Below are 26,638 nucleotides of genomic sequence, written 5' to 3' on the forward strand. Positions count from 1 at the left end.
ATTGTTGGGGGCCTTTTTTTCGTGGTCCTTCGCTCTCTTTCTGAATTCAGCTTTAAATGGTTTTTTCGACATATCTTAAAATTGATTTAAAACTATACAATGTGAGAAAAAAACATCCTGAGAACGGAGTAAAAAGCAGAAAAAAAGTTCGTGGTACGAGCTAGAGAAGATACACTTTAGAGAATGGTTCTGTTGGATAAAGATAGTGGCTCCAATTCCTAAGCCATGGGCTACGGCCAAGGGAACAGTAGTGTAACGATTTTCCCTTAGGCCCTTGGGGTGGGGTAGACAAGTTCTCGTCATTGTAAAAGCTGAGAGGAAGACATCATGTTGACAGCTTTATGACGTTTAATTGTAGAAAAAGGACATTTGAGCATTTCCACTGTTTTGTATTGGTGTGTGCTTCCCTCAGCTTAGCTCTCATATTCCTCCTCTGAGAGGAAAATTCTTAGATAAAATATAACAAGTATTGGTCACTCTGAGAAAATACATTCATGCTATTTACTGCGCCCTCCTATTCTCTCTCTCTGTCTGTCCTTTAAACTCTTTATCCACATTAAACCATGCAAACTTTCTGCCAGCGCCAGCACAGCGTGTTTTTTTGTTTTTTTTTTTGAGGGGAGGGGGTTGGCTTTTAATAACTTGTCCTTTTTTTAAAATTAAATTTAAGCATCAGTTTAGCTCCCCGAAAATCTGGCGCCCGGGGCACGAGCCCCGTCTGCCCCCCTCTAGTTACGTCCCTGCCGCAACTTAGCATCACAATTCCTTTCCAAATATTTTCGTGTTGAGAGCGAGAAATTCGTTGCTCCTGAAAAACTCGCGTTATAGCCATTTCGCGTAAGTCGGATCGCGTTGTAGCGGGAGTCGACTGTATTGGAGTTGGGAATACAGGCCGACGCAAGTCCCAAGAATTAAAAATAAAAGAAAAAACGATTTTCTTTAGAGATAACCACTGTGACGTCACGTAGAGTCGCTTTGAAAACAAAAATCTCTTTAAAATGTAGTATTTTGTTTCGTGGTTGGCAGTAGGTTGTTGGCGGGAAATGTTGATGCTGTTCGCGCTCTTTTTGTGTTCCTTGTCAAAATATTGTTAGGAAAGAAAGTTTTACTACAAATATGGATGTTAATGCTCACCGTACTGGCCCAATCCGTAAAAAGGATGTTGTTGGGGATCGTATTCAAAAACTGTTCCAAGACTTTCTTTCTGAGTAAGTCAAAATTGTATATTTTAGTGAAAAAACTATGCATTAAATGTCTTTTGTTGTTTCTGTCATCGTAGTTAGATTGTTTTCATGTTTTCATTTTAGACATTTTTTGTATAGAAAAGTAATATAATTTTACATGTATTTATTATTAATTATCTTTAATGATTCGATTTGTTGCTACCTTTAATATTTTAGATTTAATGATAGTGAAGGGAAACCAAAGTATTTGCAATACGTCAAAGATCTTTCCCGTCCTGAAAGAAATACCTTACACGTAAGCTTTGAGGATGTGGGAAAATATAATCAGAAACTTGCTGCCACAATACAGGAAGAGTATTATCGGTAAGTTAAATTTAATTTGACCTCTAATATTTAATTACTTTTTCTCTGATGATTTTATTTCTGCCAGTTTGAATGTTACATTATAAAGAGTATTGTGTTGATTTAAGAATAAATCTTTCACGGAAAATAAGTTTTTATTTTATAATATTTTGTTAGACAACTCTTGTTTCTCTATCATTTGATTAATAAGCCAAATGGAGCCGGGTTTAAATGCCATGGCATATACGTGTTCGGTGGGAAATCTCACAGAGAAGGATATGTTTAGTTTTATAATTTTCTATAGCAAAAGTGAAATTTTCAGGTCCTACAAAACTGGTCGATGGGTGATGGGTTAAAGCTTTCATGATGTCACTAGAAGTTGATTAAAATTTAACCAAAATTGATTTTCAGCACAGGTGTGCACTCAGGTCTATTTCCTGGGAGGGACTAGAAGTTTTGCAAGAAACTACCATAGGTGAAGTGAAAGGCAAAATCAATAAAATTTCAAAAGGCCTTCCCCCGAAAAAAAAAAAGGTTAACAAGTCTACAATGCATTTACAAGTCCCAAAAAACGCAGTTTTAGGAAGTCTTTAGTGGCATCAGAGAATAGATGGAGGTGTGCGTTTCAAGAGAACTATCCCGTAAATGCTTCTTAAGCCTTGAAAACGAAATTTTTGGGATGTTAAGGGAAGATGGGAGGTGGGGAGGGGAGGCCTTCCCCTGGAGAAATTGCTTTCAAAATCGTAGTCTACTTTTCATTAACCTCAATTACCAAAATGGGTTGGGATCTCCCCTGAAAATTTTCTAAGTTGAGGTTTTATCATACAACTTTAGGCTATCTTTAGCAGTTCTAGGTGAATGGAAAGGTTCAGAAATCTCTCTGGAAATATTTTAGAAATGAATAAGGAAAAATGCAATTGTAGGTTATCGTTGGTGATATTAGTAAAGAGAAAGAGTTCAACACTTGAAAAATATTCAAAATCAAAGTTTTTCATAACGGGCCTTTTTCAACCAATTTTTTGTGACCTTAGGAATTTGACAGTTCTTATCCGGTGAAAATTAAACTTATCTTTGATGAAATTAGGATAGGGTTTTCGAATTGAATGCTCGGTCTTGGTAAATTTGGAAAATTCAAGGCCAAAAAAAAAAAAATAATAAATATAAACGTAATTTTTGACTTTCTTTGGTCAAGGGATTTCGTCTTCATGCTTCTGGGAGGGGCTTAAGCCCCTTAGCTCCCCCCATGGGTGCGCCACTGTGTGTGGCACACCTGAAATGCACCTGTACAAGGCACTGATGCATTTTTAGGAGGGGCCTTTTATACTTTTGGGATGGGTTCAGACCTCTCCCAAAAAATAAAAGGCGCCTCTGCCTTATAGTGCATATGGATTACATTATTTTCAAACGTGAATTGGGCAAGTTCTTACATGTAGCTTGGGCTCTTCGGGAAATTAATTTGATGCTCCTGGTTTTGAGAGGTTGTATTCACTGTAGAACGTTCATCCATAATCAGAGCCGTGTCCAAAGGGAGAGTTTTAGGGGTTAAACCCCTCCCATTGGGGAAGAAATATATGTCAAATGAAGAAAATGATTGACTTAAATTAACTTTAATGTGAAAATCTGTGTTTCGTGTTTTTTTTCTCTCTCTGAAGTTTTTCTGTAATTTAACTCAGTAATTCTATACTTTTTTTTTCTCAAACTCAACTCAGTTAGGCCTAAGCGCTTGAATTTCTTTCTTCTTTTTTAACTTTAAAAAGTTTCACATAACATTCAAGTATTATGTAATTTACAATTGTTAAAGCTTTACCAACTGAAATAATATTTTGGAAAAACTATGGTAGTAAAACCACTGAATGATCTACCAATACAAAGCATTAAATACTGCTTATTGTGAGTAGGTAATGAGGAATTTAGCATATGTTGCAGCTGTGAAGATTTATTAGTGATTGTGTTTATTTAGTAATGTAATTTGCACCTACAATAAACTCGTTCTTATTTAGTTTACAAGTAATTACTTATTAAGCATTATTTCAGAATATATATACATTCTACGTTATTAAAGAATTTGTGGAGAGTTTTTAATACTTGTTGCAATAAATCGCATAGTAAACAGATTTAATTAAAAAGAAACAAACAAGGTTTGATTAAAGTGAACCTGTAAAATGAAGGAATACTTAGGTCATTTGTGCAGCCTGAATTATTCTTGAGGGGAAGCAGCAGTACTTACAGGTGGATAAACGCCATGCTGGAATGGACAATTTGTCGTAAAACTAAAGGGTTGTGAGGGTTGAATCCCCCCCCCCCAACAGGTGAGATTAAAACCCCTTTATTTATGAAAATCTGGACACGGTCCTGTCCATAATATCACCTCCTGAGCCAGAATGATGCATCTCTTAAACTTTTTTCTTAACAATTCATTTATTAGCCTCTCAATATAGCTATAAATAAATATATTAATTCATTTTTTTACAATGAGCAATTGAAAATTCATCCTAGGGTAAAATGTCTGTAATAAATAACGAGCTGCAAAACAAATATAAAATAAATGCTCCTAAGAAAACAGGGGTCTGGCCAGAGGATATTTGGGTCCGTTAACGGACCCTTCACAAAAATCTGATCAACCAAAACGGACCTTTCACAAAATTCCGATCAAACAAAACGGACCTTTCACAAAATCCCGATCAAACAAAACGGACCCTTCACAAAATTCTGATAAACAAGATCGGATCTGTCAAATTGTTTATTGAAAGAGCAAATCTGAAAGCAAAATAACGCATACTTCTGTGTATAAACCGATAATTTTTGGAACTTTTTTTTAAGTCAAAGTAGAGGGATCAGCTTACTTTGAATCGGCTACTTTTTTACAAAATCGGCTAATTTTGAAAAAAAAAAAAAAAATATCGGCACTCTTGGAGCTGCAAGCACTCTTGGAGCTGCAAGCGATAAAAAATGGCTACTGCCAAATAAATATAATGGTTGTTTGTTTTATCACAGCTAATTAGCAGCGGTGTTTTTGTAAACTTTTCTGAAAAGGCATTGGTAAGCACTTTTCTCCGCTCATGATTTAATAAACAATAATAATATATATCTGCGAAATGAACTTAGAACTGCAAAGGGATAGTAAGGGTGAGGAAAAAATATGATCGCTTCAGATAGTGTTACCAACTTCAAAATTATCACAACTTAGCGTCTGGCGTTGAACCTTTATAATGACTTGATTAGAAAATATTCTCATCATTTTGCCAGCTTGTCAATATTTGCGTTTTTACGGTGCAGTGCGATGTTTAATTGTTATTTTGGGAGAAATTTATGTGGGTTTTGATTTTTCGATGCTAACAAGGATGATTAACTTTAAATAAACTCTTTTAATTACCTTTTTTTTTCTTTAGATGTCTACATTTTGAAAAATGCAATCTTTCAACATCCGATATGAGAATCATATTTTGTTCTTTTTTCAAGCTAACTTCGCTTTATTAGGATTCAAATAAATGAAAAGTCTCTTTATTTCTGTTAGAACTCTCATTTCAAGTTTTTAAAGCAAAATTCCATTTTCTGTTATGAGTCAAAACTTAAAATGCTAAATAGATGGTTTATTTTATTTTATTTTTTGGGTCAACTGTGTCCACAGATATTAATGATATGTTTATTATAGGACTCTAAAATGCAATTTAAAAATAATTTTATCAAAAATATTTCTTTTACAAGCTGTTTTTATACTTTTGATGCCTTCACTTTGAGAATTGCGATCTCTTTGCATCCGCTATGGGAATCCGATTTTTCGAATTTTTAATGATTATTACGCTTTGTTAAGAGGTAAACAATTGAAATATCTTTTTATTTTCGTTAAAATCACGGAATTTATAAGTTTTAAACGAAATTCTGTGCTTTTCAAGAGTGTCTTGGGTCAAAAAGTTGAATGCTGAACCCTATTTTGAATTTTATTTTATTTATTTATATTTTTGTTACAATTATTTTAAGTACTGTACAGAAATATATCTAGTATAATTTAACATAATGTAGAATGGTAGATAAATATTGATACTTGAAAGAGCGATGCCCCCCCCCCCGCCAAATATCAGAAAAAAAAATCCAGAATGATTTTCCCAACGTAGAAGAGGAAAACACTCAACTTTAAGTTTAATTGATGCAGTTTGTGCCATCTCTAAATTCTAAAATTTCGTTTTAACAAAAAAAAAAAAAAATTTTTTTTTTGCGAAATTTTTTGGTTTTTCGCGAAATTTTTTGGTTTTTCACAAAATTAATTCATTTTTCACAAAATTATTTGATTTTTCACAAAAAACGGACCCTGTGAAAAATCCTGGACAGACCCCTGGAAAAAGTTATTATTTTTAAAGTGCACCTTGGTTTGGAGGAGAGGATAGGCGTATAAGGAGTAATTTGATAATTCTAGAAAATTTCCTTTATAATGATGATGTTGCCGCCTTAGCTTTATTCTTTTCAGATTGATCAATGTTCCCCAGTTATTAAAAATCTTCGTAATTAATATTACTTGAGTATAAAAGGAAAACATTGTTATTAAAATTGGATTGTGCAAACATTGGAACTGGTGCACAAAAAAATTGGAGCCAAAGGAGTTGTGGAGAAGGGGGAGAGGAACATTTAAAGCTAAATTTTTGGGGCGTAAAAATATTATTGGATTGAAACATGGTTGCTGATACGAGGACCTCTAAAAAAATCGGAACATGGCTTTAAAATCTGAATAAATTCATACAATCGACTCTCTCTTTCTAATTCACAGTTCCTTATTAATTCAATACAAGTTAATGGAATACAAATATGAGAACAAAATAAAACACACTTATCGAGACATTGATTCTTCTTTCTTTAAACATGTGAATTGATCACTATTATTTTTCAATGAATCGTTAATTTTTAAAAGCAAAGTGGAGGAGTAAAACCTCTTTATGTATGGAAATAAGTGGATTGTTGTCCTGTTCGAGCCCCCTGTATGTTCAGGAGACTTTTGACAGATGAAGAAGAACAGGAAAAGGGTGTTAGTCCTGCAAAAATCCATGGGATTTACGCTGTTTCTGAAATAATAGATTATTTTAGCAATTGCAAGTAAATGTTCAAGTATAGCCACTTCAGTTTGCCAGCTCTGTTTTTATTTCAACTTTGATACATACGCGGACACTGTTGCAGGGCGTTGGTCCTATTAAAATCAATAAGACCTACGCCCTTAGTAAAATCTATTCATTTGCTTTGTTTATGTAAGACCAATATGTAACTCAGAATTTTCATTTGTTTGAAGCAACCAAGTATCACTTTGTGTCACATTTTTTTAAACAGGTAAAGTACGAAAGTAAGTGTCGAAACACTACTTTACATTTGCTTCTGCGACCAATTGTTCTGCAAATCAGATAAAGATTTTTTAAATACTCGTCAAAAGTGTTTATTTTTCAATTTCATTCTTATTGACAAATAAAATTTCTTTCTTTTTTCAGGGTTTATCCATATTTATGCAGAGCTGTTGCTAACTTCATGGCAGATAAAACTGTCTATGTTCCTGAAAAAGAATTGTATGTTGGTTTTTGTGATATACCTACCAGACATAAGTAAGTAATTGCTGTATTTCATATTTTAGCATTCTATCGTCAAATCTTTGTTGAAGTATGATCTATATTTATTTGGTGAAAACATTCAAACTTGGGATGTTTAAAACATTTTTACCTTAAAACTGAAAAAAAAAAAAAAAAAAAAAAAATCTATCCAATGTTTTGAGTTATGAAGATTTTTTTTTGTTTTGGCATGTGTGAAGCTACTCTTGGCTATTTTCGGTCATTTATTGGATTATCTGTGATTGTTCTGCAGCAAAGCTAGTTCTTCCACAACATGTCTTGCTCTCTGCCACATTCTGCTTAGGAGCATACAACTTGCTCAATGTTCGCAAGCCAGTGCAAAAATAAGAATTTTTATACTGGTGTCATGATTATGCCTAGGATTAGTGTCTAGGCATCGAAAAAAACTATTTATGTGTCATTTAAAATGACTCAAGTAAAAAAAAATATTCAATAAAAATGCTACATATTGTGGGCAACATGTTCAAAAAATCTATAAAATATATTGGGCGAAAAAATAAAAGAAAAAATTGAATGTACTTGAAAATTAGTTATTCAAATTTGTTCTCTATCAATTGGGGGTCTCAGTCATGATGAATTGCGAAAGAAAAGCTTTGATTTGATCCAAAACTTTAGGTGTCTTGTTTGGGACATAGGATTTTAAATAAATGTGTACCAGTCATGTAAACTTGAAGTGCCAAGTCTTTAAACTCCCCTTCTGAAAGTTAAATTAACGACCACTCTTTTTAACACAGGTTTCAAACAATGATTGAAAAAAAAAAATGATTGTTCACTATGGCCCTGTAATCGTTTGAAATATAAGTCCAAAATTTTTTTTAATTTTCCTATTGAGGTGAGAGAGGCAGTTAAGCAGCTCTCTTCCCGACAACTTTGGAAATTGAAGTCCTAAAAGTGCAATTTCAAATTATTTTTAGTGACATTAGGAAAGAGCTTGAGGATTAGAAGTTATACTCTAGAAAAGTTATACTCTATGGGCATAGCCCCACATTGGCTATGCCCATATTTATGACCAAAATGTGTATGAATGCTTCATTTCATTTTAATTACAAAGCAATTAAACTTTGTTTTTTCCAGAGTTCGTGAGCTGACTGCCAATAAAATTGGCACATTGCTACGAATAAGTGGACAAGTTGTAAGAACTCATCCTGTTCATCCTGAGCTTGTTATTGCCACCTTCACTTGTCTAGACTGCCAGACTGTCATTAAAGATGTTGAGCAACAGTTTAAATACACTCTGGTAATGGTTTAAAAGATTTTTGTTATTGAACTAGTTTTATAAGATGTATTGCATTTCATTACTATATTGTATTGATTATGTTGTATTATATTGTATTTTGATGTGAAATTTTATGGCAAAAATATTTTTTGCAGATTTTATTTGTTGTGTAATATTTAAGAAGAAAAAATTCTATTTATTTTTTATGTAATAGCTACAAAATAGAGTAAGTGATTCCACTTGAGTATGATGTTAAATATTCATTTCTACATCTTTATACAATGTAACTACATGTTACAAAAACATGGAAAAAATGATGAAGTTTGAAAATCTGGCCTGAAACTAAAAAATATGTCACAAAAATTTAGAATATAATTTTTCCATCCCAACAAATTTCAACAATATAATTTTGAGTATGTTTGACCAAAATGTAGTTATAAATGCTTGTTTTAATTTAAGTAGTAAAAATCCAATATTTTCGTGCTGTGCTTCTTCCTCATGACAATTTCAAAATTTTTTGAAGATTCTAGCTCAAGTCTTAATTATTTCACATATACAGTAATATTAATACTTTTGATAATGTAAATGAATCTTCTGTTATTCTTTACAGAAAAAAACAGATAAAAACAGAAAATATAGTTATTAGTTTTTAGATTTTTCTACGCTATTGTTGGAATGTATCTGAAAATTTGGAGCAATGTTGTTTTAGTTTATATTTTACTAGTTAACTAAGATTATATTGTGTCCATTAGTTTTCATTATATTGAATGCCTATTTTTTTATTTAAAAAATTGTATTAGTAAAAGTTTGTATGATTATATATATATATATATATATATATATATATATATATATATATATATATATATATATATATATATATATATATATATATATTTCATTCTTGCGCATTAAGATAACGATCATGGTAAAATTATCATTTTTTGATACCTTAGATGTAAAATGTTTCAACTCATATTGTTTGGTTATTAGACAAGACTTATCTTTTACTTTGTAGTTTTAAAAATGATTATCGACTTGAATTTTTAATTATTTGTTTTTCTGATACTATTTTATTCTATTTAGCCAACCATATGCCGTAATGAAGTTTGTAATAATAGAACTCGATTTCAACTTGATGTTAATAAATCCCGTTTTGTAGACTTTCAACGAGTCAGAATTCAAGAAACTCAAGCAGAATTGCCAAGAGGTAGCATTCCAAGAAGGTATTGTGGTATTTCTGAATTTTCAAAGTACAAAGTTCTAAATCATTTTCTGGTGTTAACATTTAAGTGAAGAGGGAAAAAAATATATGTAAATTAATTTTTTGGCATAAATGCATTTTGAATCATTCTAGACTTTAAAAAAGGTAAGATATTGACACTAATATAAAAAGGTGTACAATATGAAAAGGATGCTAAAAAGTTCTGGAAATGTTAAGGTCCAAATAATTAGTAAATATATTATGGATTGAACATAAGGTTCTGCAGATTACAAAAGAGAATTTACAACAACTTTAAATTTTTAGCCTTAAAATAGCCCCAAAGAAGAATGCTGCTAAATTTGTAACGTACGTCGCAGGCAGGAACAATTTTAGTCAAATGATTTTACGTTGCAGAACATTGTCAAGTATTCTGCTTTTGGGTAAAATAGAAATAACAGTATCAATTACTATAAAATAATGTTTGCCTCATTGTAAAATTGTAACCAAGTAATATTATATATTGTGTAGTATTAGCAAAATGGATAATTTTAAATTTACCTTTTATTATTATTTTTTCAAAGTTAAAGATGGTTTAATTAAACTTGCAAATAAATTGTTTACTTATTTTAGTGTGGAAGTAATTTTAAGAGCTGAAGCTGTAGAAATGGCTCAACCAGGTGACAGAATTGATTTTATTGGAAGTTTAATTGTAGTTCCTGATGTCAGTCAACTTGCAATACCCGGTATGTCTGCTAAATAAGAATGAACCGTTCATTACTTTGTTTTTATTATTAGTTAAAACTTTTTCATTCTTGTGTTAGTGATTTACCATATTTTCAAAAAATCATTGTAACATTTGTTTTAGGTTTCACTTTTTATGATTTGTTTTAGATATTGGGAATGAGTAATTTGCTAACTTTTCTATTTTTAATATAAATACATATAAAGCTTTTAAGAAAGTATTGTTGTTGAACATTTATTTATCTTGGACATTGTTTTGTAGGAGTACGTGCTGAATCCAGTGCACGTCACAAAGGAATGGAAGGCTTTGAAACTGAAGGTGTCCGTGGCTTAAAGTCTTTGGGTGTTCGGGAATTATCCTATAAAACTGCCTTTTTGGCAACAACTGTTATTCCTACAGAAATTCGTGTAAGTTTTTGTTGTGTTTGCATAGCAGAATTGCATATTTTTGTCTGTAATTCATTATCTAATATCTTATTTGTTAATTTAGTAATTTATTTTGAAAGGAAAATTTGCAAATGTCATTCAGTATTTTTTTTTCTTTTTTCTTTGCATTGCAAAAAAAGTTACTTTTTACTTAATCGCGCTAAGACCAAATATTTTAGAGATGTTCCTGGGATGTTGCTGGTCCCAGAAAGTTTTGCACTTTTTTACAAAGCAACTTCTAATAAATCTAAAATTGTATGTATTTGAATGAAAAGATTGGAGTTTGAATATTTAAGCTATGTTATTATGAATAATTTAGTAATCCGTAATTTGCATGAATGTTTGGAAAATAACAAAATCTTACAATGTGATAGCAAAGGTAAATTTTTTCATATTCCTGCACATCATTCTTTTAGCATTTTCATTAAAAAATTCGGCCTCAAAGTTCTTCTCGCAGGAATGTGCTGATAATTTTGCATCTTTGAGAAATTGTGGATACAAGGAAGCAAAAAAGTTTAAAACTGCAAACATTACACTATCAAGCAAAAAAAAATGCATCTATTTTCTTGAAAACATTAAATGAAATGTTTTTTTCCCCTTTAAAAAAAGACCATTTTGTTAAGCAGTGAGCACTGCTTGTTGAAAGCTTTTTTAAAACATAGTATTATCAGAAGCAGTGTTTTGTTTTTGTGATAAAGATTAGGTTTATCTTTAGGGTTGCAGTTCACCTGAGTCCCAAGCAGGGCAGGTTTTAGACCCTCAGGTGCCTTAATCACTAAAGAGTTTTGGTGCCTATGCATATGCATGATTCGAAAGACATTAAAAAAAATTTCTATTGAAAATTTTAAAAAATATTTTGCTTAGTGTTGTGTGCAAATAAGCTATGATTAATACATTCTGCTAATGATGATACAATTTATTCTTAATGCAGTAGATACATTTGTTATTGCAAATGAATATGATTCTTGTAATAATGCTGATTTTATGTACTGACTGCCACATAATTTTATGGTGGTGGAAGGACCACTAGAGTAAACTGACTGTCATTTTCTGTCCAGAACTGAGTTTTTTTCTTATTTAATTCACACTTCTGAATGAAATAATTAAAAGATTAAATGTTCATATATTCTGCTGTCCAGAACTGAGTTTTTTTTAACTTAATTCGCACTGCTGAATCAAATAATTAAAAGATAAATGTTCATATATCTGCTATCTTACACATAATTTTTATCTTTGCAGACTAGTGCTGTTGAGATGTTATCCACCGAAGCTTTGCGGAATGGGGATTTTTCGCAAAGAGAAACAACAGCACAGGAGTGGCAAAACATTTATAACATGAGTTGTGACAATAATCTTTATCAGAATTTAATAAAAAGTCTCTTCCCAACAGTACATGGTATGTTACTTTTTGCATTTAATTTTCCTTTGCTATCAGTCAAGCTTAAGTTCTTTTGCCCAAAATCAAAGTTTTGAGTTATGGGCCTAGTGAACCTATTTTATCATTTTCCTCTCTCTTTATTTATTAGTGTGTAAAAATATTTTTCATATCTCTATTAACGATACAGTATTATTTATTTGCTGAAGTTAAGGAGAAGTGAAAGCAGACCATTCATCAAAAATAGGCAAAAGGAACTGCACCGAGGGGGCAAAATTTAGGGGTGCCAAATGTGGTTGTTATGCCATCATGTTTTATGAATTTTGAAAATACAGTGAAACTTGAATAAGTCGAACTTCGATGAGCCGAAAACTTCGATAATCCAAAGTGAATATTTGTCCCCGTCTTACTGTATGGAGAACTAATGTTATTTATTTTCGATAAGACGAATTTTGTTGTGTCGAAATATTCGATAAGTCAAATTTTATTTCATGACTGTCGTCAAAGTTTCCTTGTTAACGTAACTCTATAAGTCGAAATCTTTTCCTTTTTTTTTGTTCTCCCCAAAAAGTGAACAAAAAGAAATTAGCGCCATTGCATTGCATCAAAAGGTTCCCAGACAAAGTGGATCAAATAAATCTCTGAGCCGATTATTAGTGCATAAATTGGTAAGCTTTTTTTTTTTTCGTTTTAAATTATTGTTTACTTCATGTCCTTCCATAGAAAAGAAAAACATGCTCATAGGGGGAATTAAGGCCTTGATTAAGGACAGTCTGAAAATGGGACTTAATAAATGATCAAGAGGGGTGCGTATATTTGGGCTTGTGGAATAATTCTACTTTTATGGGAAACGGGTGAGGGGCAGGGGTTATGAACTATTTTTGGAGATGTTTGTTTGTTGCGCCGTTTCATTGATTCCTGAATGTTTAGATTTGTACTTCAAAACAGATGAAGAGAATATTTAACCTTTTAAACTACCAAGAAAAAGTTGCATTTATTCGATTGTAGTGCATCAACAAAAGAGGAAAATTTCATTAAAATTTGATGTGCCTCTAAGTTTTCAACAATTTTAAAAAATCGAAAAAACGTTTCGATTGGCGGTGCTCCCTCTTTGATGCTTTTCCTCCTTCTCTGACGCTTTAAAAGTATCCTAGGACTATTTAACAAAAGAACAAATTTCTGCAAAAAGCAATGTTTGATAGAGTTTTTTTAAATATGTTTTTTCCCTGGTAAGTAAAAATTGTTTTATCCAACATAGTTGTAAATTTGTTTTCAAACCTGTTCAAACTCTTGAATTCATATTCTACATTATTTATGTCATGTATTTTCTCATCAGGAATAACAGTAAGGTATCCTATACGGTTGCTTTGAAGTGGCGATTTTTTATCTTTGATACATTATTCTATCACTATTTTGCCCATGTTATAAATTTAATGAGTGTCGGTGGTGGTATTTGTTTTCGTATTCAATAAGACAAATTTTCGAAAACTCCAATTTTTTTTCCGCATCCCCTGCAACTTCGACCTATCGAAGTTTCACTGTATATAAAATTGAAACGCCATTGAGCAATAATCTTAGGCACAGGGTATTCCACCATATGCAATTATAATTTTAAACTGAATGTTTTATATCTTCCAGTTCATAGTCCTCTGATAAATGAAAACTTTAAGTATATTTTTATTATTTTTTTCAAAGTTTAGTTCTTGGGAAATGAATCCTGAACATCACTGCTACACTATACTGATTCAAATTCTTGTTTAATGAAAAAGAGTGAGTTTCATAATTAATCTATCTTTGGACTGGTAAACTTTTCTTAAAAATGGCTAAAAAAGTATGCATCTGCTTTATGCAAACAAGTAAGTATTTATATTTACCCTAATATTTTTCCTCCAGTCATTATTGTTTTGAAACATCTCTTTGACTCAGCAGTAAGTTACTGCCCTTAAACCAGGACTAAGGGAGGACCTCATGCAATGTACCGAGAGCTCGGTTATGACATTCCGAAACTGCAGTTTCATCTTTGTTAGATTCATCAGTCTGGTAATCAACTCTTACAATAGTTGATAACCGAGCTGGAAGCAGACGTTCTATCATTAAAGATGAGATTACTAAATGTTTATAGTTGAAATGTAACAGCAGAACATTTTTATTCCACTATAATAAAGGAATGAATGGAGCTTTTTCGCAAAAATCATATTCTGAAATTTTCAGTGCTAACATTTATAATTGAAATATTAAGAGTTACATTCGGTCATTTTTAATGTGTCTTAAAATACTATTTTTTTTTCATTAGGAAATGATGAAGTCAAAAGTGGAATTTTGTTGATGCTCTTCGGTGGTGTCCCGAAAGTAACTGAGGAGGGAACTTCATTAAGAGGTGATATAAATGTGTGCATTGTAGGAGATCCCAGTACAGCTAAAAGTCAGTTTTTGAAGTATGTTTTTCTTTCTTTTTAAACTGTGCTGGTGTCACTAAATGTATTACATGTCAGTGGTGGCCAGGGTTTAAGCTGGGTTCAAAAAATCTTTATCATAAAAGCTAAAATTAAGAAAAAAGTTTTAGCAAATTGCTAAAATGTTACACATTCTCATATCTTTCTATATGCCGCTGTGTGTTTCAACTCCAGCAGAAATTAAAATTAAAATTTCTTCATTTTTAAAGATATAAGTACAGCAGCTTTTTTTTAAAGCAAAATAAAAGATCTTGGATTGTGCTTACCATTAAGAAAACACATGCTTAGTTTTTAGAACGTTACAGTCCCCTCCTCCTAATAATACAGTTTTAGGGGGGGGGGCATAATGCCGGATAAGAATAAGTATTGTAGAACTTAATAGTAATTTAAACATCTTAGTTAAGATTTAAGTTTACTATGGGCATGCTTGCTTCTTCTCTTGGATCATAGATGGTTCCCTTTTTTTTAAATTGCTGTATTTTTTATTTGAGCAAAAAAGCAAAAATGCTTTCGCAATTGGTAGTGTTTTCGCATTTTGCAAAAAATGCGACCATAGCGGAAACTCTGGTGGTGGCTAAGTTGTCAATCGTTATGATCAACTTTATGTGATATGTCCCTTTCTGTGTTCAAAAATTTTACCTTCATGGTTAAGAAGAGATTGGAATAATTTTATTAAAATAATTTAAAATTTACAGCTTAGTGCAATTTTTAAATTATTGATACAAAAAATAAATACATATTTATGCCATGGATTTGTGAAGAGCTGAATATGAATATGTCAATTTCATAGTTTCACATTTAATTTCATATGACTCTAATAAGTCGACTTCGATGGGCTGAAGTTAAATGTGTTCAACGAGATTCAACAAGTTGGTTTTGGTTGTCTATAACTTTTATTAATGTTGAGCCGTTTAAAGAATCAACCCAAACATAACAGAGATTATCCAAAGCCAAGCCACAGTAAGTCTCTAGCTTATGAGGTTAAAGATATGGTGAAAATTGTTGTTTGGCTTTTCTGTGTTTAACTTTTGAGCTTTATGCAGAATAATTATGTACGCCTGTGAAAACCTTGACAGTGTTTTAAGTTCATATTTCTGTTTCAGGCAAGTTTCTGAATTCTCTCCCAGAGCTGTGTATACTAGTGGAAAAGCTTCTAGTGCTGCTGGTTTAACAGCTGCAGTTGCGAAGGATGAAGAGTCTGGAGAATTTGTCATTGAAGCTGGAGCTTTGATGTTAGCAGACAATGTAAATTTTTATTGCATTTGTTGTCATATAGTTTTCCCATTTTGTGAAGTCCCCACACCTTTTTATTAATCGTTTTATTTTAGGGTGTCTGTTGTATTGATGAGTTTGACAAAATGGAACTAAAAGATCAAGTGGCTATCCATGAAGCTATGGAACAACAAACTATTTCTATAACTAAAGCAGGTGTAAAAGTAAGTCTCAAAGTTAAAAAAAAATACTTAACAATACAGTTAGATCTTGATGTTGATGGTACTATTTAATATTAAACTTCCTTGTTAAATTATTTTTACATTCATTATCTTTAAAAAAATCAGACACCCCCCCCCCCCCCAGACATTGGTACTGTCTGTTTTTAATATAGTTTGAAAAAAAAAAAAAAAAAAAGATATTTCAGCATATGACTGTAAATCTTTATTTACTGTAAAATTTTCCTAATTTTAATCTGCATTGGTTTTGCTTTATGTAATGCATTTTAGACAACAAATTTCCACTGGTCTTAAGTGAACAACTATATGAATTCCTTTAAATGGTAAAATGTCAGTCTAGTTTAAAAACAGAAAATTCTTATCTCCTCTCTGAAATTGCACATATGGGTGCCTATGAGCAAATATTGTTATCTTTTGTTTATTTATTTTTTTAAATGTTGTTTTAAGAAATTTTTATTTTTATGTTATGTTGAATACTTTTAATATTGTTATGCATTCGGTACAACTTCACACTTTCTTTGAATGACGACACAGTTCTTGGAGATTTATTTACAACTATGTACAAGAAATTTCGTTAACAACTGCTAAATTCACCATAGCAATTAGGCAAATCTCAACTAAAACCGCATACTCAACGATGGCACACGTATTTACATCCAAATACGCAAAAACACAGCGAAATGCCTCACAATAAACAGAGCAACGCTCAGAGGAATCTCAGACAGCTAAAAGCATAACTGACTGTCCTTCAAACGCCACTCGGCTTTTTATACTGCTTTGGAAAGTTCAACAAAATTCGAAATACTTCTCCTATTTTCTTTTTATTCCATTCACAAATCTTATCATTCAGAAATGGGGGGACCGTATACTTCAGTCGAATGTTAGGGGATTGTATGTACATTACAAAAAGCTATTTACAGGTTACGGTACTAAGATAATTTTAGATGCAAAATAATAGAACAAACGCCAAATTTAGTCTGATTACAACAAATTAATCACAAAAGTAATTACTATTTTACAGAATTTGTAACAATATTTTTAAATGATTGTGTATCTAGGGATATCTCCTAACTATATTTTATGCTTACTGTTTTCACTTTTATTTTGATTTATCGTGATTTTTCAAACTCTTATCTTTTTCCTCTAGGCCACTTTGAATGCTCGAACCTCCATCCTGGCTGCCGCTAATCCTATTGGTGGAAGATATGATCGAACTAAATCCCTTAAACAGAACATTGCCTTGACAGCGCCTATTATGTCCAGATTCGATCTGTTTTTCATTTTAGTAGATGAATGTAGTGAGGTTCGTAATTTTTTTTTAACCCATATTTACAGGGTGGGGGCATTCCACGGTATTTTTGACATTTATGTAGAGTCCGTAACGTGACCTTTTTTGCCATAACTTTTTAATTTACTGTTTGATTAGCATATTATTTTATTTTGATCTTTTCCTACCAACACACCAGCTGTCAAAAGTGAAAGAAATAATTTATTCACTATTGAAATGTTAAGCTAATTTTTATGTAACTCCTTGCACAATCTCATATTGAATCTTATTTCTTCTGCTGGTATATCTAACGTTTAATATAAAAACAAATGCTTCTTTCAAATAATCAGTAATCCAACGTTATAAAGCACAAAATTGCAAATTATTGCAGACATGTGTTTCGGTGTTACAAGGAACACCTTTTTCAATGCAAAGAAGTGTGAGCTTCTGGATGAAAAGTCATCCGAGAAAAGCAACACGGTGGAACAGGAGATAGTATAAATATCAAAAAATAGAAATTAAACAAAACAAAAAAGATAATTTAATAAATTTACCAGCGGGAAAAACTATGTTCCTGTGAAAACTATGTTTTCCTGCATTTCTCCATTTGATACATTGCTTCTATACATAGTTTTTCCACTGGTAAATTTATTGCTAATTTATTCAGAGTGGTTTCATTTTTGGACTTTTTGCATTGTTTATGGGATTTCTTGGAAAATTTATTACTTAACGGTTTTTCCTGATGGAATTATATAATAAATTTTGCCTCCAGGTGTCATTTTATCTTTTTTGTTTTGTTTAATTTCTATTTTTTGATATTTATACTATCACCTGTTCCACCGTGTTGCTTTTCTCGGATGACTTTTCATCCAGAAGCTCACACTTCTTTGCATTGAAAAAGGTGTTCATTGTAACACCCAAATACGTTTTCGCAATAATTTGCAATTTTTGTGCTTTATAACGTTGGATTACTGAGTATTTAAATTGTCAGCACAAAGGTATTTATTCGTTAATTGATTCTTTGTCCACCAAGGAATCACTTATCAATCTAGATTGATTTCCAGATACTTACACTTTTATAAATTCCCAAACCTCAGCCCCCCCCATTAAAGATTGTCTCAAATAAAAGTTTTTTTTTTTTGGGCTTCCATTTCTAAAAAAAATCCGGAGGAATGCACTTTAGCGGATCCCTTATCGTAATTTTGTCAAAGGTGTCCTATAATTACTTTTTTTTGACTTCAATTCAAAAAAACTTTCCAGGAGAGAGTCGCAAACCCCACATATTATCTAAGATCATCTAAAAATGAAATTTTTGTAACTTCAAAAAACTTCCTGTACTAAAAAATACGTTCGAGATGCGTGATGCACACTTTGCGGTTTCCTTCCAACACAATAAAGGCCAATTTACGTTGATTTAAACACTTTTAGATTGCTCAGTATAGTCTATCTTAAGAGGCAATAGTTTGTGCTAAACCTTATAAAAATTTAGCTTTTCTAAAAGAAAGAAAAATCTTTAAAAAGAAAATGGGGGCATTTTTTTCTTTTCTTTTTCTTTTCTTTATTCTTTTTTTTTTTTTTTAAATAAATGAGTGGCAGTCTACTGCTGAAATTTTGTAAATGATTGAAACTTAGCATTAACCCATTAAGCGCCAAGTCTCCCATTTTGGGAACCTTCAATTAAGATTTTTTTCTTCATCAAGTAATTAAGATATCATTTTGAATTTTTTTAAAATGAATGATAGAAAACCAAACTTCACTGGTAATTTTTTCAAAAAGGTTTGGAATGTAAATTTTTTTTTGAAAAATTTTCAAATTCTGCAAAAAATTCTTGTTTTTGCATTACATGGGGAAAAAATTCCCTAAAAATAATAAATGCAAATGCAGGAAATTAGGAACATGGAATATGAAGTTCAATAGACCTTTTTTCAAATCACAACAAACAGGGCCCAAGAAAAATAATTTAAAGTAGTTTTAGAGGACTTTATTTACTGAAGTCCCAAAATGGGAGACTTGGCGTGTTCTGATTAGCAGAGCACGTCATGCCCAGTAGAAATCGTCTTCACCCATTTTGCATGAATGAACTCTCCCTTTTTTTCCTGTTGAAGTCACAGCCCCTTTTGTAGTTTCTCATTGTAAACACTCTTTTATTGTTCAAGGTCAAGAGCAGGTGCTTTTATCAAAACAAGTGACATTTCATTCGTTTAGAAGAAAGTTCTGGAGAAACAGGGGTGCCAATACTCCCTAAGGAGGATGACGCATCTCTCTGAATTTCTACAGATCACGAAGGAGATTTCCGTAAAAGAAGTTCAAATTCCCTTTGAAACTATTACTCCCCCCACCATAAAATAATTTTATAGCTCAGTCAGCTCCATGCTCCCCTTCCCCTTGAGGGCGCTCCCCCTTCAATTAGGGAGGTTGAATTTCAATAGAGAAATTTCTTCACTTTTTTTTTTTTTTTTGAAATCAAAAATGTAGTAAGAATTTTTGACTTTGCTACGAGCTTCAAACACTATTAAAATAATATATTTTAGCTTAAAACAAGAAGATGAGTGCAGGATCACTTGTTTGTGAATCGCCAAATTCTTTTCAGATAGTTGAGAAAAAAAACTTTAATCGAAATCGTTTAGATCAGATATAATGCGATAACTGTCTCACTTTATATTTTTACCATTTATCGTAATTTGTTGGATGAAATCGGAGAAACTATGACCTTTGATAATTCCTCAATGCGAAGCATGCTAGACATTTATCTCTAAAAACATTATGATAATAAATAAATCATGTCATCAAACATGTTGTGAAGCAACCGAAATGTTAACTGCAAAAAAACCCTTGCCTATAATAACACAATTACACCATCAGGGAGCCCAAAAATATCTTAGTTCCATTTTATAAGATACATTTTATATAGTGCTCCATGTCCTTGTCATTTACCATTGCTCGATCCCCCTACATGATTAATAGAAAAAAGCTACCTCTTCTCTTTTTGTGTATGAAAATCCTAAGGCTTTTTGCTATAAGGTAGTAAAATGTGTGGGAAAAGTTCCATTTTGTACAAAAATGTATAAGAAAAAGGAATTCAACACGAATGAAAACCAGACGCGGAGTGATGTAAGGGCATAGGAGGGGGGGGGGTAGACGTTCTTAAGGGGGCCCCAACGGCTCAAGAAATTGAAAATAACTAGCATACTAATACTTATTAATGTTGCAAATATACACTGCTAGCCTCTACTGCTGGCCTCCACGGCTTTTGTTGCAAGGGGGCCCAAAATGTATAGCTATGGGTGTCATGAAAACTTAAAAGTTTTACATTTTAAAGCTTGAATATGTAAAATATGTACATAAAGTACCAATACCTAGCCATATTAATTACATAAAAACGATTTTAGGGCTTTCTAATTGAATTTAGCCAGAAATTATTCAAGTATCAACATAGTGGCAGGGATATGTATGTTGTCCATATTAAACGCCAAGTGTCCCATTTTGGGACCATACCATATCTCCTAACCTAATAAATATTTTTGCGAAATTTCAGCTACATATGATTAGAGATGTGTATTGAATATCAAAACACATGAAAACTTAAGTAATTTCAATGTGGTTCATATAGCGGCGCTTAATGGGTTAAAGCCTAAGGTGGTTAGTTATCCAAAGAAATATAAATATGTTATAGTTGACATTTTAAACAATTTTCAAACAAGTATTTTGCACATGTTATAGGTACTATTCAAATTACGTGAAATACACCGCCAGCTCAGTCATTTCCAGCCGAGGACTGCAGTTTCGTGCTTATTCTATATTAGCTACCAGTTTGTTTCGCACTCTTGGCTTCCTTAAGAGGTTTTCCATCTCCAGCTCAGTCGCTTTCCTATGCCGGGCTGGTGAGTGCTAATAAGCACGAAACTGCAGTCCTCGGCTGGAAATGACTGAGCTGGCGGTGTATTTCACGTATTTCTGCTTTAGCCCTGGCTAATGGGCGGTAATTTACTGACTATTCAAATTATTTCAAAAAATACGAGTCCAAGTTATTTCTTGTCACTTGGCGCTTAATATATTGAGTTGGTTGGGGGAAAGTGGAGCCTTTGTTAGAATAGTTGGTTTTGAAACCTTATAGAAAAATTTTGAAGCAAAAAAAAATTTAATTATTGACCTTCATTTATCTTGGACTTAATGAATAAGCAAAATTCATCGTTTCCTAAAATAATGCTTTAAGTATTTTTAAGTTTTTTTCAAAACTGTGTTAAATTATATGAAGGTCCCACTACCCCATACAAAGGTGTAAGTGGACCATTCACCTTTTATTTATTTCCATTATTATTTTGAATTGAAAATGCAAAAATTAATGCCCAAATTTCTAAACTACCAAAAAAAAAAAAAAAAATTTATTATTATAAAATAAATAAAATAAAAAATAGTTTTACTTTTAAGTTTTTTTTTTTTTTTGTTTCTTTGTTTGTTTAAGTAGATATTAAAATGTCTGTCTTAAAAGCAAAAATTATTTATTGTTTTATTTGACATGCTTCTTGAATTTTTTATTAATTTAATTTAGAGAGCATGAGATTAGTCACTCGTTTGATACTGCATTTCCATACAGGTAAAACGCAGGGAATTATTTCCCCGCAACTCTGCTATTGGACATTAGTTCTGCAAATAACAATAGGCTTATGTTTTTTCAGGTTCAACACAGTATACAAAAAAAAAAAAAAAAAAAAACGCTATGAAAAAAAAGAGATAACTTGTAGAGATTTAATTCAGATGCATTGCTTTTCACCATACAGAGGAAGAAGGGGGTAGACAGCTTAAGACTATAAATTTAAGCACACATTCAGATACTTGACTATGCTTACAGTTTTCTTTCAAAGCCTCTGCAAATTTTGCTGGTTTTATAAATTAAATTCAAACACTGCTTTTTAAGTACTGGATGAGATTTTTTTTTAACATTGGAGGTCAGCAAGTTGAATTGACCGTTTCCTTTTGAGAAGTCCGATATAAACCAGCATTCAAAACATAACTTTCAGGAACTGAAACACTAAAATTGGTGAATATGGCACTAATGATGTAATTTACTATGTGTAAGGTATTTTAATCCCTCCTCGACATTTAAAAGATTAAAGTTTTACATCTGATTTTTCTTTTAAATATGTCTTTGAACTCTTCAATTTGTTATTTTAATGCATTTAATTTTCCAGGTAACTGACTATGCAATTGCAAGAAGAATTGTTGATCTGCATCAGAAGTCGGAAGAATCCATTGAACGTGTTTACACACTTGATATGATATTAAAATACATATCATTTGCACGGCAATTCAAGCCAAAGGTTTGTGATAATTTATAGCTGAAATTTTTATTGATCTCATGCCAATATTTAATTATTTTATTTTTGAATTTATTTATTATTAACTTTTTACTTCTTACAATTGTGCAGATTTCTGAAGAGGCTCAGAAATGCTTAGTTGAGCATTATCAAAATTTGCGTTTGCGTGATGCTGCTGGAGTTACGAAGTCTTCATGGCGAATCACTGTTCGTCAGTTGGAGAGTCTTGTTCGTTTGTCAGAAGCTATGGCTAAAATGTACTGCAAAGAAGAGGTAATGGTTTTAGGTGTTTAAGATTAAAAATTTCACTTTGCTGAAATGCCAATAAAAGTACAAGGTTCAAAGTGAAATTATACAAAAGAATCTCAAGAATAGGGACATTTTGGACATTTTGTCGCTAAATTTGTCCTGCTTTGGAGGTATTGAAGTTGATGCATGCATATATAGTTATGCAATTTGTTTTAATTTAAAAATGAACGTCTGACAACATTGAAGTTAAAATGGTGAAAGTGATTTATAAAAAGTTTAATGACAATAATTTTGTAAGGGCAAAGCTTTGTAACTTTCATTTTTTGCTAGTAATTCTTTGTATGCTTAAACCTGAGGTCTCGATTCACAGGGACTGGACCAGAGAAAACGTCCCTTATCACATTTGTGACAATATTTTGAAATCTATTGTTTCACTTCAAAGAATGTAAAATCATTTTTAATAATATTGTTTCCTTGTGTTTTTTGACTCAAACTATTTATTTATTTCATGTTTGATGTATTTTTTAGTATTACATTTGCTATGTTATATCCCTTTATCTATATTTACATAGAATTAATTCATAATTAAATAATCAGCTTAACAAGCAATTAAACTAGTGTATAAATTCTACCCTTTTAGCTGTAGGTACGATATAAAAAATTATCTACTCTGACTCAAGATTTTCATAAATTTAGTGAGTATATTGAAAATAATTTCTTTAGAAAACTGCTGGTTGTGTTGTAAACCTTTTTTTTTTTGCTATTAGAAAACTTTTGCTTTAATGCATCTTTCAGTAACAAGAAATTTATTAATTAATCTAAACGTATTTAAAAATTTCTTTTGAATCCTAGGTACTGGCCAGGCATGTTAAAGAAGCATTTCGATTGCTGAACAAGTCCATCATTAGAGTTGAGCAGCCTGATATTAACTTGCAAGAGGATGATGAAGATGACGCAGCAATGGAAGTAGATGAAAATACTGAAAATGTCGCACAAAATAACAGTAAAGATTAATTTTCCAAACTTCATTATTATGTTTTTAAATGGCGATCATTATTGTTGAAATTTGATTTTCTTCCAGTGTTGTATTCTTTTTTCAAAAATGGATGCAGAATAATTCTGCCTTGAGCAGGTAAAAGGCAGTAGCTGCAAATATTTCTTTTTTTTTTTTTTTTTTGTCATTTATTCTATGTTAGTTTGATTGTGCAAGCTTGCTTATTTGGTTTCTGCTAAAAAAAAAATAAAAAATAAAGGTCCAAAAAAAAAAAAAAAAAAAACTATTTCCAATATTTCCCTATTGTTAGTATGGAATCCAAAGTGGGTTTCTTCAAATATCTGAAAAGCTCATTTCTGCAGATACTGCTGTTTACCTGCCTGCTGCAGAATTGCTTTTAATACCTGGATTGAGAGGTGCTAAATTTCAAAATAAAAATGATGAACCATATTTTTCCAAGCACATGGTACTATGGTAAAGCAATGTGCTTAATGAAGACATCATGCATGCATATATTGAAATTTTGGAAAATGTAGTTAGTCAGCCCTGCTGTCTGCAAAGTAGGATTCTTTATTTATGCAGTCAAACCCCATCAACACAAACTCGCTTAACACGAAATTTCGCTTAGCACGAAGTAAATGCCACTCCCTATCTGATAAAGCTACAAATTAGTGTTAAATCAATCGCTTAACACAAAGAGGATTTAGATGAATTTTCGTATAAGACGAAGAAAATTTTAAGGGCTTGAAAAAATGGGAGGGGGGGGGGAGAAATTAAAACCTCATTCTTTTACATGCAATTACTGTTATAAGATCTGCACTGGAACATACTCGACGTGAATGGTAGCAAGCAAATTTCTCGTTGTTTCAAGAAAAAAACTACCTAAAGCTGTAGGCTATGCTTACAGTAAAAAAGCTTGGATGAACAGTGAAATCTTTACCAAGTGGCTGATAAACTTAGATTTAAAATTTCATTGTGAAAAAAGAAAAGTGTGTCTAAAAACAAAGTGTTTTTTTACCCGCCAACAGCGAACATCCAGTCTTTCGATCAAGGAAAAATCCAGATGTTTGAAAATGCACTGTGGTAGAGAAATGCCTCGAATAGCCATGGCCTGTTTTGACTTACTTGTCTTACTTAAATTATATATATAAATGCTTGTGTCTTGTGCGTATATTTTTGTACAAATGTACTTTGATCCCTATATTTTTTGAGTCTCAAAAACAAAAAAACCTTGTTTGCTTACACAAAATCCGGTGAACTTGGAAATTGTTTAACACAAAATATTTTGGCGTCCCCGTCGAGTTCGTGTTAACGAGGTTTGACTGTAATTTGAATATTTCAGTATAGTTTTAGCTTAGAAAACCGGTTTTGCAGCATTTTACATAGGTTTTTCTGACATTATGGGATAGATGCCATGTGTATCCTTACAGTTATACAAGGATCTAACCAGTAACTGTATTGGTTGAGTACATTATCATGAATTTCCCTTCCTCTTTTAAATTGGCTATACTACAGCCCCGCAAAAGAACTTGCCCGTTAAGGTGAGCCCATTCATTAGAAGGGGTTGAATTTATTTGAAAAAAAAAAAAAGATTTGATCTATTGAAACTGTAGATCAAAGCGCAAAATGGAGTGGAACAAGTGTATAGTTCTAGAATTTTAATTTTTATCTATGTTAATGTGGATGGTTTTTGAAAAAAATATTAATGCATGAATGGGAAAAGCACAAAAGTAGAGAATGTTCTGAACCAGGTAAGTTTTAAAATGCTGAGAAACGAGATTTCATTGTACCTTTTACTCCTTTAACTAATCAGTAGTTTATATGCTTCATTGTTACTATATAATGATAAGGTTTATTTATGTTTACTACTTTAACAACACTTCTGAGTATCATTTTCTTTATATATGAAACTTTTATTTTGTAGTTCCAAATGGAATTATCCCACCATCTGAATCAGATAAGCCTCAGAAACTTGTACTTAGCTATGAAGAATACAAATCATTGTCAAATGTTCTTATTTCACGTTTACAGAGAGAGGAAGGTAAGTCAGTGATGTATTATGAATTTGGAACTATTGCTTTTAGTTTAAAGTAAATAATATATTAACATCCAACAACATTAAATTAACAGAATTTCATCTTTTGAAGACTTTTGATTACAGTGAATATAACATGCATTTGTGTCAGCTTCCACAATTATTAAAAGGCCCTTAAAAGGTAGAAAAAAACTTTTGCAAATGTACGGCCAACCTTGTTTATAATGACAGCATATAAGGCAGTTGGGCTTAAAACAAAGGTTTTGTTTTTAATATTATGGGTAATTTGTGTTGTGCTGTAAGGTAAAAGAAAAAAAAAGTTATTATTTATTTATATCTTATTATTAAAGGATAAATTTTGCTGAAATTATCCCAACATTTTAAGTAATAACTTAATAATGAGAAATATCTTGTATTTATGTAACTAGGACCTTCTGTTATAGCAACCAATTTCCTGTGGATTGTGGTGGTTATAACAAGCATTTATTGCATTTAAATATGTATAATATATTTTAAAATATGTTCATTGCAGATTATTCTCTAGAAAATAGTTGTATATAATGGAATTTAGTAGCACAAAATGTTATCCTTGTACACCATGTTCCTGTCGCTTTTATTCTAAGAGTAAGTTTAGGCCAGCTGCAAAGTTAGTCATTGAAATAATCAATATTCAAGGAAATTCGCCAAATAAATTAATCATGTTTCAAACAACAAAACTTAAAAAAAAACAGACATTCTGATACTTCTAAGTGCACAAAAGGTGGTACTTGTAAATGTAACTTATAT

The 26,638-nt window shown here is 31.7% G+C and overlaps 1 protein-coding gene across 1 annotated transcript in view; it reads left to right on the top strand.

Moving 5' to 3' along the window:
* The first annotated feature begins 1,077 nt into the window (after positions 1-1,077).
* LOC129216936 (zygotic DNA replication licensing factor mcm6-like) overlaps positions 1,078-26,638 on the top strand; it is a 32,394-nt gene continuing 6,833 nt past the window's right edge. The window contains exons 1-16 of the mRNA XM_054851154.1: positions 1,078-1,208; positions 1,401-1,547; positions 6,992-7,102; positions 8,201-8,363; positions 9,429-9,568; positions 10,177-10,289; positions 10,550-10,695; positions 11,953-12,109; positions 14,382-14,523; positions 15,645-15,786; positions 15,870-15,977; positions 17,140-17,295; positions 22,449-22,577; positions 22,686-22,847; positions 23,676-23,826; positions 25,742-25,858. Of these exons, the coding sequence (XP_054707129.1) occupies positions 1,117-1,208; positions 1,401-1,547; positions 6,992-7,102; positions 8,201-8,363; positions 9,429-9,568; positions 10,177-10,289; positions 10,550-10,695; positions 11,953-12,109; positions 14,382-14,523; positions 15,645-15,786; positions 15,870-15,977; positions 17,140-17,295; positions 22,449-22,577; positions 22,686-22,847; positions 23,676-23,826; positions 25,742-25,858 (2,176 nt within the window). The 5' untranslated portion in view covers positions 1,078-1,116. The remainder of the gene's footprint in view (positions 1,209-1,400; positions 1,548-6,991; positions 7,103-8,200; positions 8,364-9,428; positions 9,569-10,176; positions 10,290-10,549; positions 10,696-11,952; positions 12,110-14,381; positions 14,524-15,644; positions 15,787-15,869; positions 15,978-17,139; positions 17,296-22,448; positions 22,578-22,685; positions 22,848-23,675; positions 23,827-25,741; positions 25,859-26,638) is intronic.

This window comes from Uloborus diversus, chromosome 2 (assembly GCF_026930045.1).
Source record: "Uloborus diversus isolate 005 chromosome 2, Udiv.v.3.1, whole genome shotgun sequence".
Lineage (NCBI taxonomy): Eukaryota > Metazoa > Arthropoda > Arachnida > Araneae > Uloboridae > Uloborus > Uloborus diversus.